A 14,192-nucleotide genomic window follows, 5' to 3' on the forward strand; every position below is an offset into this window, starting at 1 on the left:
CGAGCGATCGGCTGTCCAACAAGCCCAGATAAACACGGCGAGAGACTCCTGATTTAGAGGAAGATTTAGTTCAGATGCATGGATATGCTATGTTCAAAAATACTTCATTATAGTTGCTTTTTCCTTGTAAAATATATTTGTGTGTGTGTGTGTGTGCACTCGTGGCTCGATTGTTCCTTGGCTAGCGGTCCTGGGCCCACCCTGACATACGTCACACACGCCTCTATCCGTCCATCGCTGCCTCCAGTGCACCATATGGTAATGACGTCGGCAAAAAGGGTGTGCTTAATTCCGTCGACTTCAGAGAGTCCTTTGACAGACCGATCATGGCGAGATTAAAGGTGGTCGGGGATACGACTGACCCTTGTGGCGTCCCTCTGAAGCCAAATCTGACCGGGTCGAAGCCAGGTCGTCCACTTTTAGATTAGCCTCTCTGTCTGTCAGGAATGATTTCGTGTAGTCGTCGAAGCGCTTGCCAACCCCGAGGCACGAGATCTGACTCAGCACAGAGTGGTGCAGAGCGTTGTCGAATCCCCTTTCCAAGTCCAGTCCCAGTATTGCTCTTATGTCCCTTGTGTTAGGATTGATAACTTGGTCTTTGATGAGCTTCATGACCTCTTGCGTCAAGAGGCCCGGCCTGAAGCCTATCATGTTGTGGGGGTAAATGTCGCGGTCCTCCAGGTAGCGGGAAACCCTGTTCAGGATGGCGTGTTCGACCACATTACCCACGCACGAGGTGAGCGAGATGGGCCCGAGGTTGTCAAGGCTGGGAGGTTTGCCCTGTTTGGGGATGAGGATAGTGGTGGCCGTCTACCACTCCTCCACGACTGGTAGATGGCATTCGTCAGGTATTCCAACGACTTGTCATCCAAGTTTCTCAAATCCTTGTTTGTGATCTTATCTGTACCCGAAGCAGACCTGCCGTTTAAATCGCGCATCGCCTGTCGGATCTCCTCTATTCCGAATTCCGCGTCCAGTTCCGGGTTAGCGCCCCCCACATAGTCGGCGGCGGCAGGTGGCGGGCCGGAGGCGATCGGTAGGAACTTCCCAACCAGTTATGCCAGTACCTGATTGTACGAGGATCCTTGCTTAGCTGCATGAATTATGCGCGACGTGGGTCACCTTGTTGCTTATCAACGCGCCAACACATCTTCCTTCTTTGTTATTCACGACAGAGCGGTAACACGGTAGCGTGACGTTATCGGTTTGTGTTTCTTGTAAGATTATGACGTGTGATTTCTCCAAATGTGAGCGAATACATGGCTCCAGAGGGGTCCTCTTTTTAAGGAACCCCCTGCAATTCCATTGCCACATTATGAAAGCACTAGTATGTGGGGCAGTCGTGTTGCATTTGCGACTGGGTCATTGAATTATTCGTCGCCGTAAGTGGCAGCGCTCTGTGACCCATTAGGGGTGCAACGACGTTTTTCGAAAACCACTCTATCTTGACAAACCTCCGATTCTGCCTCTCCTCCGTGGCTAGCATGCTACCCAGGATGCGCGAGACAATCTCGATTAGCTCTTTTATGTTGTCGCTGAGTAAAGACAGCATTTCGCGAGTCTCCGACCTAGCTCTACCCCGCTAACTATGGCCCTATTTTTGGAAGGCCTCTCGCATTCCTCGACTGTGGGCATCTCCGTTGGCTGAGTCGATTGCCTGACGACCTGAGCCGGCTGTTGCCTCCTCCACATCTAATCTCAGATATCTCGGCCATAAGTCTAGCTATCGTGTCTCTCATCTCCTTATTTTCGCGTTCGAGTTGCGCTAGCCTCTCATTATCCCTATCATACTCTGGCGGCGAACTCCGCGTTACGTTTTCAGCTACATCTGACGGACTCCTGGCGACGGTAGCCTTGTTGAACGAGCGTCTAGCAACGGCCGCTTGCCAGCCCAATCAGTCTGTAAACATGTCCGGGGTTAAATCCTGCCCTTCCACGATCACTTCCATTACGATTAGAGAATTCCGGAACCTCTTCCTCTAGAAACAGATAGCCGCATAGAAGGGCGTCAGGCAGGGGTTCGCCTTAGCCCCGTTAGTCTGGGTGAAGGAGGTGTGACAGAGGCAAAATTGCGACAGCTGGGGTCGCTCTTCGAGCGCTGGATGCCCCGTTCTTTGAGACACAATTTCTGCTTCGGTAGGGCAATTATAGTAGCGTCTTTGACCAGCTGCTTCACGATAATCTCCTTACAAGGACTTTCCCTGTGATTTCATGCAAAACATCATCACTTGTGAATGGACAGCTAATGTTGTATGACCGGAAAAGTGAACTGTTTTTCTCGATGCCACGACTCCCCTTCGAAATGCCCCCGGCTTTTGAGGGTGTGACTGTATAAGTAAATACATCATTTAAAATTAATCAATTTACCGCCCCGAACCAACTGCCACCCAACACAAGCCCTTCTTAACGCGCATCTCTCTCTTTCTTACAGACCTCACTCCGGCGGTTCAGAAGTTAAAATGTTGCCTGCGAAATGTAATATTGTCAGTCATCCCCTTTTGAGCGCTTTCACCCGTCGTTCTTTCACCTGCAATAACCCTCCACTCGTAACTTGCTTGCGCTTTGACCTGGGGCCCAACCTCCCCACCACACCAAAGCAAAACGCACAAAATTGCTGCTCACATTTTCTTTTGATGAGATCTCCCGGTTGCTCCATCCAAAGAAGTTACCTTCCCCCCGCCCCCTGCGCAGCCGTTCGTCGTCGGCTCTTTTCTCAGTTACTGAAAATTGTCGTCTCTTCTTTTAAATTAATTTTTTTCTTACATCCGCATTTCTTAGCTGCTAGACCTCGCCACACTTTAGGGTGATTTTTTCTGTTTGTTTAACATCGCTGGAGCGTTGTTTTCCCACTAATATGCACAAGTTACACAATCTACACAAGTTGAGGCAACGAGCATTATAGCGTAATAAGACACGCTTGTGTCGCTTTCACACTACATACACACATCGCACGACACTGTCGATCTAATTTGAATAGAAAAGAACGGAAAATGTCCCGTTACATATAGATGCGGCTTTCGCAGACCAATACAACGTGTAACAGTCTTATATGTTTATATTTGGCCGGTGTAAAAAAAGGAAATAAAACAACGAGTGCGTGTATCATGGTTATATCGGAAGCACACGGCCACGTATTTCAAATCACACAAGACAGCGGATGTGATATCGCAACCCCCACCCTTATTACAGGTAACCGTCATCACCTCTTTGAAGCTTTCGTATGGAAAATATACTTGATGTACAGTGCATAATTGTGCTTATAGAGGTTGATAAACATGTGTCCTAAAAAGTCTCCCGGTAATTCCATTCTGATTTGCTCGTCAGGGGCACCGACAATTACAAAGCGACTGTGCAAGAGGAATCTGGATATGATGGGCCTACACTGACAGAGTACAAATTCCGTTGTAAGCATGCAATACATACATAATTATTAGTGCCAACAATACGAAGCATACTGGGAGTGAAGCTAAGTAAACCATGACTCATTTTGACTGCTGCTACTGGATCTAAAATATTACACAGATACTGAAATCATTTAGCACATAACACTTATATTACAAGTAGGGGCAATAGAATACGGAAGATAGTGTAGCTTAACCAGAGCGACAGTAATTTCGGACACCGTAGGATTATGACATACGACTGCTATTCTACTGATTTTCTCATGCGCGAAGTCATTCGGAATAATTAGATTGTTCCTGCGTTTTAAGCAATTCTCCACCTCGGTTAGTACGCCTTGAGATCTTCACTCGCTGCCATGGCATGCTGCGTGTTGTGTTTGTTCCGCAATTGTGCTTGGACACATTTGTACTCATTCATTGATGCTCTATTCTTCAATCGCTTGCGAAGGCGCCGCTCCTGTTTCAGGTGAACTCATTGAACGGCCCCACATTTATTCGCTTTACTGCATAACCTACAGTGTTGTCATGTCGGTTCAGTACAACCTTCACTAGTAGACAACAGGTACACGCCAGCAAAACGCATGGCTTTGTTATATATATATATATATATATATATATATATATATATATATATATACCAGCTGCCCCAGCTAACGTGGACCAAGATTTAAAGGGACACTGAAGAGAAACAATCAATCGGTTTAGATCGATAAACTGTGCCCTGAGAACTCTAATGTAGGGGTGTGCGAATATTCGAGTTTCCACTTCGAATTCGAATCGAATAATACCAATTCGAATAATTCGACATGAATATCTAAAACGCGACAAAGGCCAACGGTGCAACTTCGTTAGGGTCGCGTAGATAAAACTAACGCTAACGCCTTTACAGCACGCCTTTCCTTAAAACTTTCACCGATGTGCTGGTTCAGAGCTAGCGCATGTTTATTTTAAAAGAGATTATTTCATTTACGCACGTGAAAAAGCTCATGAGAAAACTTTCAAGCCCTTCACAACTTCGCTTCCGAAACGAAGGCACGGACTTCTCGCTTTGTTCGGTCGCGTACGCCGCAAGGGCCATAAAACTTCCCGACTTTGGCCCGCGAAACTCTGATTGGCTTGACATGTGAAAATTTGTTTACGCTGTGCAGTCGCCACTGCCGCACCGCACCACTCGTTCAGAAATTCCCATCGTTACGGCGCGCAGTTAAAATGCTGCTGTGAACGCTCGCCCGAAAATGTTTGGGCCAGGAGCAATCATGACGATGAACCACTACATTACCGTTTTTATTTCTTTCAATTTTCAATAAAAACCTTTGTATTCGATATTAGATTCGATATTCGATATTATTGGCCTCTATTCGGCGCTATTCGATTCGAATTCGATTCGAGATGAAATTTCGCAATTCGCACACTCCTACTCTAATGTCGTTAATTTCGCCATCATAGGTTTTTTAATAGAGGAGAGAATAAAGTTCAAAGTTTCATTTTTAAATTTTGCGCCGTAATGTCCCGGCGTGACGTTACGATTTCAAAGTGTATTTATCGTATTTTGGCACTATTGACTCAACGAAATTGCCCCAAACTTGGTATGTTAAGTCTATGGCCCCCTCAGAGGGCAATGTACTTCATTTTTACCGATTGGGAGCTAGGTAGTCCCTAGTAGGCGCCGTCAAAACACGTGACGTCATGGCGAATGGTGCGGAAACTTGAAGGTGGCGTCGCCACCCACATTTTGTTTTTGCGCGTTTTCTCGCTTACTGAGAGTCTTCTCGCAGCAAGCGGGGTGTTTTTGGTATCGTGAATGATTACTTTACTAATATGACAAAAATCGTTTTCCTCTTTAGTGTCCCTTTAAAAAAAAGACCATGCGCTCTAGGAAAGTTCTACCTGTTGTATATTTGTGGTAGTCGTGTGGACATACAACCTGTATTTTTTCATGACTAAGCGCTAATTATTTATTCAACTTTATTTAGCCAACTTTCTTATTCTTGCTCCAATGGGTAAAATATTAACTTTATATTGTACCTCGCCTGAAACAATTCCCGAATCCAGCATTTACTTTTTGCTGAAATGTACCTGGTTGTTTTTTCCGAGGAAAAAACAAAAGCGCGCGAAGCGCGCCAGATATATAAACACATACCATGAATTTAACGGTAGCATCCTTCAATGTAAAGAATCGTCCCTCCGTTACATATTTAATATCAAGAACAGACGCCTAAGGACAGGACATTTTAATTAACTTTATACGCAAACGTGGGGTGGTCATATGATGCACATCCACACCGAAGTAATCGCAGAAGTGGGTTAACGGCTAGAAAGGGGCACGCACGCGCAAAATATTGATACTGCAGCGTTAGATCGACTGAAAAGATGTGAACAGAAAACGCGTGATCTCGACAAGAGTACATGACGCCGCGAGTGCGGTGTTTTAGCATCCTAGGGGCTCGAATGAAGAAGTGTTTGAGAGCGTAAGGACCATGCCTCGTCAAATAGCGCTAATGAAACAAAACCAATATATCTAGTTTGTTGAAAAATAATTGTACGCAGCTATTTGTGTTAAATTATTTTGCTATGAGTGATGTTTACCATTTTCATTTTTTAGTGTTGAAGCCTCACATCTATGAGATGGTTCATTGGGACGCATCGGAGCATTGTGCAATATTGTCAGAGGGTGAGAAAGCTATTTTTGCTCTTATGCGAAGAAACTTAAGGTGTTAGCTCCTTCAGGATAATTTTCATGTAAAAAGTAAATTTAGACATTCGACTTCGTTTGATTTAAACCCATAATATTTGTATTACCAAGAACCACGCTGGTAGGGCTGTAAAGCTCGTTCTTTTTACACAACACTAAGGCTCGTTTTAGCTAGCAATTTGTGAGTTATCGTGCAGGCGAGGCCACGGCAGAGCAGCATCTATAAGGCATTTCACTCGAATCGATAACAACTAATCAAAGCGGATTGTGAATCATTTTCGAAAAGCGAGTAAACTCGCATGCACCCAAATTCTCGCTTAGTTTTTGTTCATAAATCATTGCCTGGATAACCGTACATAACATGTTTTCTCTCAGTCACAAACTATCAAGGTCACAACTGCTGAAGATATTGTGAATATGTACCCTAAAAAGAAAAATTCGTGCGTGGCGTCCCATTATAATGCCTGTATAAGGACACTCCATCAGGAAATTTTTTGCAGTAAATATGGTCTCGTTGCTTTTATTTTTGCACTCCAGGAGCATTTTGCCGCCGCCACCACTTTCGACGTCTCCGTGAAGTATATTATAACATGCAGATTGTCATCGCCCGCGTGTCATATGCCCTATCTACAAGCGAAAGTATCAGAGGGCAGCTGATCGTTGCTCAAGCACAGTGGAAACGCGCTGGTCGTCTCGGTTGTGCAGACTGAGCACTCAGGGGTGCCAGAAGCGGGGGCGTCTGTGTAGCTGTGGCAGGAAATGCGTATATAGATTGGCCATGCATGGTCGTGCGAGCCGTATCTTCAGAGGGGATCAGACGGTTGATCATACTTTAGTACGTGCTCTGTTTTCATCGCACATTTTGCGTTGAAGCCATAGACAGACGAAGGTTTCTACGCTCACGGTAGCGGTCGCACTTCTTTACGCCAGCGTTTGGATTATTTTACGCCAGGTCGCATGCAAAAGGAGTGGGTTTGTAGCAATATTTAGTACAAAACCCCAGCTTGCTGCTGTCGCATTAACTACTTGGTCCTTACTCAGGAACTGGCTATTTTATACACAGTCAGGTCAGCACATCGCGGTGAACGACTATTGACATCACAGTCCCACACATATTGTACCAACAGGTACTGACGAAATGGCGCCGGGCGCTTACAGTGCCCAGGTGCTGATTCTTCACCACTTATACTTCTTCCCATAATTAAAACTGCGGTCTAGAAACATTAGTTTTTCAGGTACACGTTTTTAATAAAAAGAAGTTGCAAAGTCTTAAAACGGAAGTTTTTCTTTTGGATAGAAAATGTTCAACCGTTCCATAGTAATAATCATGCCTCACATATGATCACTTTCTGGGTGTCACGTGACTTCTATGGAATAGCAGTTCGGCTACTCCTTTCAATGAGTAATGACGCCTGGCTATCACACCGAACGCAGGCTCTACACCATCAACTCTCGGGTTTCCGCGACTAACCCAAGAGAATCAGGCAGACCGTTTGGCCTTGACAATATGTCCTCCCCCCCACCCACCAATTCACCCGTGCAGTCCTCTGGATACCCTAGTGAACAACATAGTTTTGTAGACCACCACACTGTGAAGGTAGGCGCAGCTGCCTCATATTACTCAATGAGACAATGTCGAACCAATGATATGACTCCTGTGAAGCTCTAGTGACATCGACCTGAAAGTGCTATGCACATGCCTATCATTGTAAGATTGGGGAGCACTACCTCGTGTCACCCTACGAGGGGTGTGTCACCATGAACCAGAGCTAAACAAATTAGCGCGTCTTGGACTGTAGGCACAATGATAAAGAGAGAGCGGAGCTGATGGGCACCTGGGTGGTCCTCACTGTTGCCGGTTTGCTGAGTTTGGCAAATTTTGTCCCTCTTTCTGCTTCTACTTCTATGTTTTTCACTCTGCTCTCTGTTTTTTGCATACTATGTGTTTATTGCCTCTGTGCATTCCTATTTCTTCCTTTTTCTCTTTCTCTATACGTTTCATTCTCTTTCTCGGTCTTTCTATTATTCTTTCTCTATATTCTGTTTCTTTCTCTCTCTTGTGTTTTTCCCTTCTCCTTGTTTCTATCTTTTTCTTATCGCTCTCTATTTGTTTCGCTTTCTTTGATTTTATCTCTTTCTCTTTCTTTCTATGTCATGCTTTACTCTCTCCTCTCCTCTTCACTCTGTCTTCTGTCCTCCTCTCCCTCACTTTCCGTTCCTATCCACGTGATATACTATACTATACAAGGCTATGCTATGTTCTGCTAGCATATCTCGATAGACTCGTGGTTAAGACGATTGCCATCGGATTGTGGGAGCGCGGGTACGAATCTCACCTCGCGAAGAATTGCTTCCCCCTACAACTATCTCTCTGTTTGTCTTTTTCTTACTCTCTCTCTCTCTATACTCTTTGTCTCAACCATCAGAGTTGGTGCAACCCACGCCGGAGCAATAGGCACACGTATTTTGTGACAGCGAAGCAGAAGATAACGACGACGATGGAAAACAGGACGAATAGAGCGCCTGCCGGACTGGCGGAGGAGGTGCGGCGCAGCTGTGGCATTAGCGGTTGCTAGGCAACGCGAGGTGCTCCGCGGGTTGTTTTTTTGTACACGCCAAAGTATTTTACGGCATGCTTAAACAATTTCGCTGTTGGGGGTTTCGCGTCATTCCCACACCAGCTGTGCTAGGCTGAGGTGAGTCCGGATCCTGGGCGTTGAGCCTATACCGGTTGTGTGGAACTTTAAGGCACACTGGTGAAGGCAACACACCCCTTGGTCCCACCTTCATGTATAAGATGCCGATGGGCTCACCTACCAAGGGGAAATTGGCGGTAGCCTTTGCCTATCACCCTCGATGTTTTGTTTTGAAACAGCGGAGCTATGTAAGCTCACTCAGGCCCCATGTGGCGTTAACAGAAAGCCATAATCATCATGAACGGCCTCTACCTTATATGGCATCTAGCGTCGCTTAACAATGCGTTCGAGGAAATAAAGCAGCAGGAGAGGGGAAAATAATTGTAGAGGAGGAGTAGCAGTAGAAAAATGCGATTCAATTGTTCAATTCAGTATATTTTCACCATCAAAACAAAACATGATGACCGAGGAGCCCGCGGCAAAAGTTCTCTTTCAATAGCTTCGCAACGCCGTGGACATATCCAGCAAACAAACACCATGGCGGTATCGCAGCTGCGTCAATTGAGGCACAAGCACCGTTTCACATAGTGGAAAGCAGCAAAACAATGTAAGAGAAAAACAAAATAAAATCTCTTGGTGAGGCCGCATTCGAACTCGCTTACCGATGATGCTCAGAAGGCGAGCGTCGTAACCACTCGGCTATCCAGGCACGCTAGCAGAGAGAGAGAGAGAAATGTTTTAATGAAAAGCTGGAGATGTTTGCCTGGCTATTCGCGTGACATGCTACTCCAGGTGATCCAGGATGATGATTATGATATATACACTGACAACCACACATACATACATAGACTACACTGTTTATAAAGTTTCGGTCAGGCTTGTGGCCCGCAAGAAAGTCAGCAGCGCTTTCGTTGCGCGTAACGCACAGGTGCTGTTTTGCCATGGGCCCAGAATGTGCCGCCGTTCTAGCAGAACAAGCGTTTATGTGAAGCTTATGATTGCCTTTCTATGGGCGAGCGAACGAGAGAATGATAGGTAGAAAGACCAACGGAGAGAAAAAGAAACAGATAGATAGAAATGGATCACATAACCTTGTATAGCAAGCGGGTGGCAAATGGGTGTGAGGGTAAGGAGGGTCGGTGTGAGGGTGTTAAGGGTAAGGAGGAGGGGATAGATTAAAACATGTCATAGTTTTGTATACTACAGTACAACAAGGGCTGGGAAAGGAAAGTAAGGGTGAAGAGGCCTTAGTGAGGGCGAAGACAATGAGAGGAGGAGCGCAGAGTGTAAAGCATAGCGTACCATTGTATATTATAGTACAGCAATGGGTGGGAAAATGAAGTGAGGGTGAGCAGGAATGATTCCAGGGGGACGAGAGCTTGAGTGTGCTTCTTTTCTCCTCTCCCACTCCGCGGCGTTTCCATCGAAGTAGCCTAATTCATCCGACTTAGAGGAGCCATGCCAAAATTTAATGTCGTCCACATCGAAAAATTTCATTAAGAGACCAGCTCCATTTCCACACTTGATGCAATATTTTTGGCGGAATCCTTAGGGACGGGCTATCAGGTGACCAAAACGGTGACCTCTTATTTTCTCCTTCAGCTCTTCGAGAAATATAAACATTAGAAGCTTGGATACATAGACTAATGGACACTCCACGCGAGGTTGGGTCAGAATCAGAACAGCTGGAGCAGTACTCGCTCGAAAAAATTCCACTCAAACATCTAATACTAACGTTTGCATGAAGCTTCCTGCACGAAACCATCGAAACTCATTATACTAAATTTACCGTCATACCATATATTCCAAACCCCAGATGATACTTTAGATGCCAGTGATCCGGGCACGGTTCGCAGAGCTGCCGTGGTCCACTAACTTCTCTAAAATATGGAGTTCAAGGCCACTTATCGGACAAATGCCTTCGCCTGCCTCATTTTGTGAACTGAAATGTTTATAATGCCGTTTATTCGCGGGTGTGTTCAGGTAAGAACATCGATGTGTACCTTGCTGCCCCAGTCACCATAACCACGGAACCAATCTTAGTATCACGAAAAAAAAATTACCTTAGTGAAAAAGGTTCGAAAGTCTCCACTGAGCCAGACCCGTTGTTTGCGAATAGCAGGAAAAGGGGCATTCGACGAGAGCCTACAAAATAACTATTGTGTCTGTGAGTCTCAAAACTTTTCTTGATATAATATAAATGACGTGCGTTTGCAAAATAATGCTATCTTGTAGTTTTCTTGCCCGTACGTAAAGAAAAACATTGGAAACATGGTGCATTGGTCAATAATGGCCTAATTTCAGATATTTTGCTCCACGTTTATGACAGTCAGAATTTTGAAAGTTGCCCCGAGTGTTGCCACACGTTAGGGTAACAATTATGCCAAATACTTTACCGATAATAACGTTCAACACAAATAAAAATTTATAAATAAAGGCATGTCTCCAAAGTGCAATATATTGAAATTTAATTAAAAAGGCCACCTCTGATATGTTTAAACTCCCCAGAATTAAAGCCAAGTGCGTGTTCTAATTAATCTGTAAAAACATGTTGCATTATTTTCTGATATGGGAGTTAAAGGGCCACCCAAGCGGCTAAATGGACGTTAACGCGCAACCACTTAAATAAGCGAGCATGTAGCTGCAGTTGCCATTGTCATGAGTTTTAGGTTTTAGGTAGGCAGGTAGCCAGGAATTTTTTTCAGGGGGGGGGGGGCACTTGTTTAAAGCCTTGACTATTTGAGTAAAACGCCTATTTTCATTATTTATTTTCGATAAAACACCATGTGTCATCAAAATTCCGTGGGGGGGGGGGGCGGGCCGGCCCCCAGGCCCCTCCCTCTGTCTACGTTTCTGGTTTTAAGTATGTGCTCTCACGTCCACGGAACATCAAATTCATAAATATGTAGGAGACTTTCGAGTCAGCAGCCGAGCCTCTTTACCACTCTACCACAGCGGCGGCTAAGCACACGTTGGTGGCATGTGAGTATCCGTGCAAGTGGACAGCCAGACGTGTGAGATTGACGCCATTATTATAGGTCAAGTTGTCCTATATTTAGGCGTTTATGGAGCACGCCTTGTGAAATGTTTCGTTTTTGAAGCAATCGAGGTTACTGAAAAAGCACAAGTTGCCCCGCCTGGGTGGTCTAGTCGTTATGGCACTCGATTGTTGTGCCGAAGGTCGCTGGATCCAATGCCGGCCGCGGTGGCTGCATTTTCGATGGAGGCGAAAACGTTTGAGGGCTGTGTACTTAGATTTAGGTGCACGTTAAAGAACCCCAGATGGTCGAAATTTCCAGAGCCCAACACTGCGCGTCTCTCATAATCATATTGTGGTTTTCGTAAGTTAAACCCCAGATATTATTAGTATTGAAAAAGCACAAATTGCTAATATCAGTCGTTACTGCGGCGAAAGCTGCGACGACAATAGGGTACGCGGGCACTGTAGGAGACGACGCTTGAGGCATGATGCGAACTTGCACTACAGCGGCGCTAGTTCTCGCGATGGGAGTCGCGTACACTTCGGAGAGCAAGCGTGTATTGTGAGCAGCCAAAACTCGCCTCTAGCAACGTTGGCTGACCCTGCCCGCCATCTGGGTCACCAGTTGTGACCGCGGAGCGGTAAAGCTTTTTGTTATGTCATACCGAGCCGCAAGAATACCCGCCGTGTATGATCCAGAGAAAGCATTGCCATGCATAGCCTTCTGTCGGCACAAACTCTTCTTCTCTTTCATTCTTTTGCCTCCCCTTTCGCCTCCTCAGGTACATGGTAGCAAACCGGAGGCTTGCTCTGGTTAACCTCCCTGTCTTTATCTTTCTCTCTCTCTCATAGCATAGTATAGCAAGAGGGTGGGAAAGGAAAGCCATGGTGAGCTGGGCTGATATATAAAACATGCAAAGCTACTTGCGTGACATGCCGCCTGTGTCGGTTACCGCTAAGACCGTCTATGTACGCCACCCAGTCTGGCAACGCGCTCGAGCACTTCCGGTGCGCAAACAATAAACATCAGTTCTTCCATGGACGCTGTATGTGTCGGTCTCGTTGCATACAAGGTGTCAGAAATGGCTAGATCACCACGCTAGAAAATGACTGAGCTTCCGCCCCAAGAGCCTTTACGTTTCGGGGATAATGTGGCGGAGAACTGGATTCGGTTCAAGCAGCGAGTCGAGCTGCACTTCACCGCCACAGAATCCTCGGAACCGGGAAAGCAACGCAGCCCCGCCCAGAAAGCCGCTATCGTGCTTCACCTGGCGGGCCAAGAGGCGATCAATGTTTATAACACTTTGGACCTCACTGGAGAAGAAAATGAGGACTACGACAAGTTAGTCCAAGCATTCGAGGCTTACTGCTTACCTCAGAGCAACGAAACGTTCGAGCGCTGCGTGTTCCGGAGCCACACGCAGAACGAAGGCGAGCCTTTCGAGCAGTTCTATCGGGAGCTGCAACTGAAATCGAAGAGCTGCAACTTTGAGAACCTCCTGGAGTCGATGCTGCATGACCAAATAATGTAGAGCACATATAGTAAAGCGTTGAGAGAAAAGCTTCTAGACAAAAAAGACTTGACGCTCAGCACAGCTGGGGAGTGGGCCAAGGCTGAGGAAATCGCTGCCGCACAAACCAAAGCGTGGAGTGAATCCAAGAGCGTAGACACAGTGACTCAAGACAAAAAGTACCATCAACAAAGGAAGGACTCGCTAGGGCACAGCAAAGAGAGACATCAAGAAAAGAAATGCGGTTACTGCGACCGCTCGCATAGGCCTCGAGAGTGTCCAGCATACGGGAAATATTGTGCTAGATGCGGAAAGCAGAATCATTTCGCAGCTTGCTGCAAAGCAAGAGCAACGCATGTGAACGACATCGCCGAGCGGGATGACGACAATGATGAAGACGCCTTTACTGTGCTGCACATATCTACGGAATGTAAGAAAGCGAGCACGGCCGATCGGCGCGACTGGGAGGTTGCGACTCAGATTTCGGGACGAGAAGTGGCGCTGAAAGTAGACACCGGCGCGCAGGCCAACCTGCTGCCGCGCGGTGTGTTTGAAGCCCTGGGAACCAAGTGCCAACCGCAGCCGGCCCGAGCAATACTGCGCAGCCACGGCGGTGATGAAATAGTGCATATGGGGAAGGTATGCCTCCCAGTTCAGATTGGAGAAGACACCAAGATAGTGGAATTCATTGTTGTGAAGAAAGGTCGGCAGGCGATCTTAGGACTGCACGCTTGCGAGCAGTTTGGTCTCGTGAACAGAATTAGAGCAGTCAACAAGGATGACTTATCCGAGTGCATTCGCAGAGAGTATCCGAAGTTGTTTACGGGTATCGGACTACTAAAGCGAGAATACAGTACGGCGCTCCAAGATGGCGCCCGCCCAGATGTCGAGTCAGCGCGACGTGTACCTCACGCAATTCGACCCCGGTTGAAAGAGGAACTTGATCGTTTGGAGGCGGCGGGGATCATAGCC

The 14,192-nt window shown here is 46.3% G+C and overlaps 1 protein-coding gene across 1 annotated transcript; it reads right to left on the minus strand.

The window, feature by feature from the left end:
• Nucleotides 1-362: 362 nt before the first annotated feature.
• On the minus strand, nucleotides 363-12,322 carry LOC119378662 (uncharacterized; the record flags this gene model as incomplete). The annotated part of the gene is made up of 2 exons (XM_049411791.1): nucleotides 12,311-12,322; nucleotides 363-780 (listed from the first exon to the last, which is right to left on the minus strand). Coding segments are annotated over exons 1-2 (430 nt in total), but the record flags the coding sequence as incomplete, so codon positions are not given.
• Between the last annotated feature and the right edge of the window lie 1,870 nt (nucleotides 12,323-14,192).

This window comes from Rhipicephalus sanguineus, unplaced genomic scaffold (assembly GCF_013339695.2).
Source record: "Rhipicephalus sanguineus isolate Rsan-2018 unplaced genomic scaffold, BIME_Rsan_1.4 Seq9162, whole genome shotgun sequence".
Taxonomy (NCBI): Eukaryota; Metazoa; Arthropoda; class Arachnida; order Ixodida; family Ixodidae; genus Rhipicephalus; species Rhipicephalus sanguineus.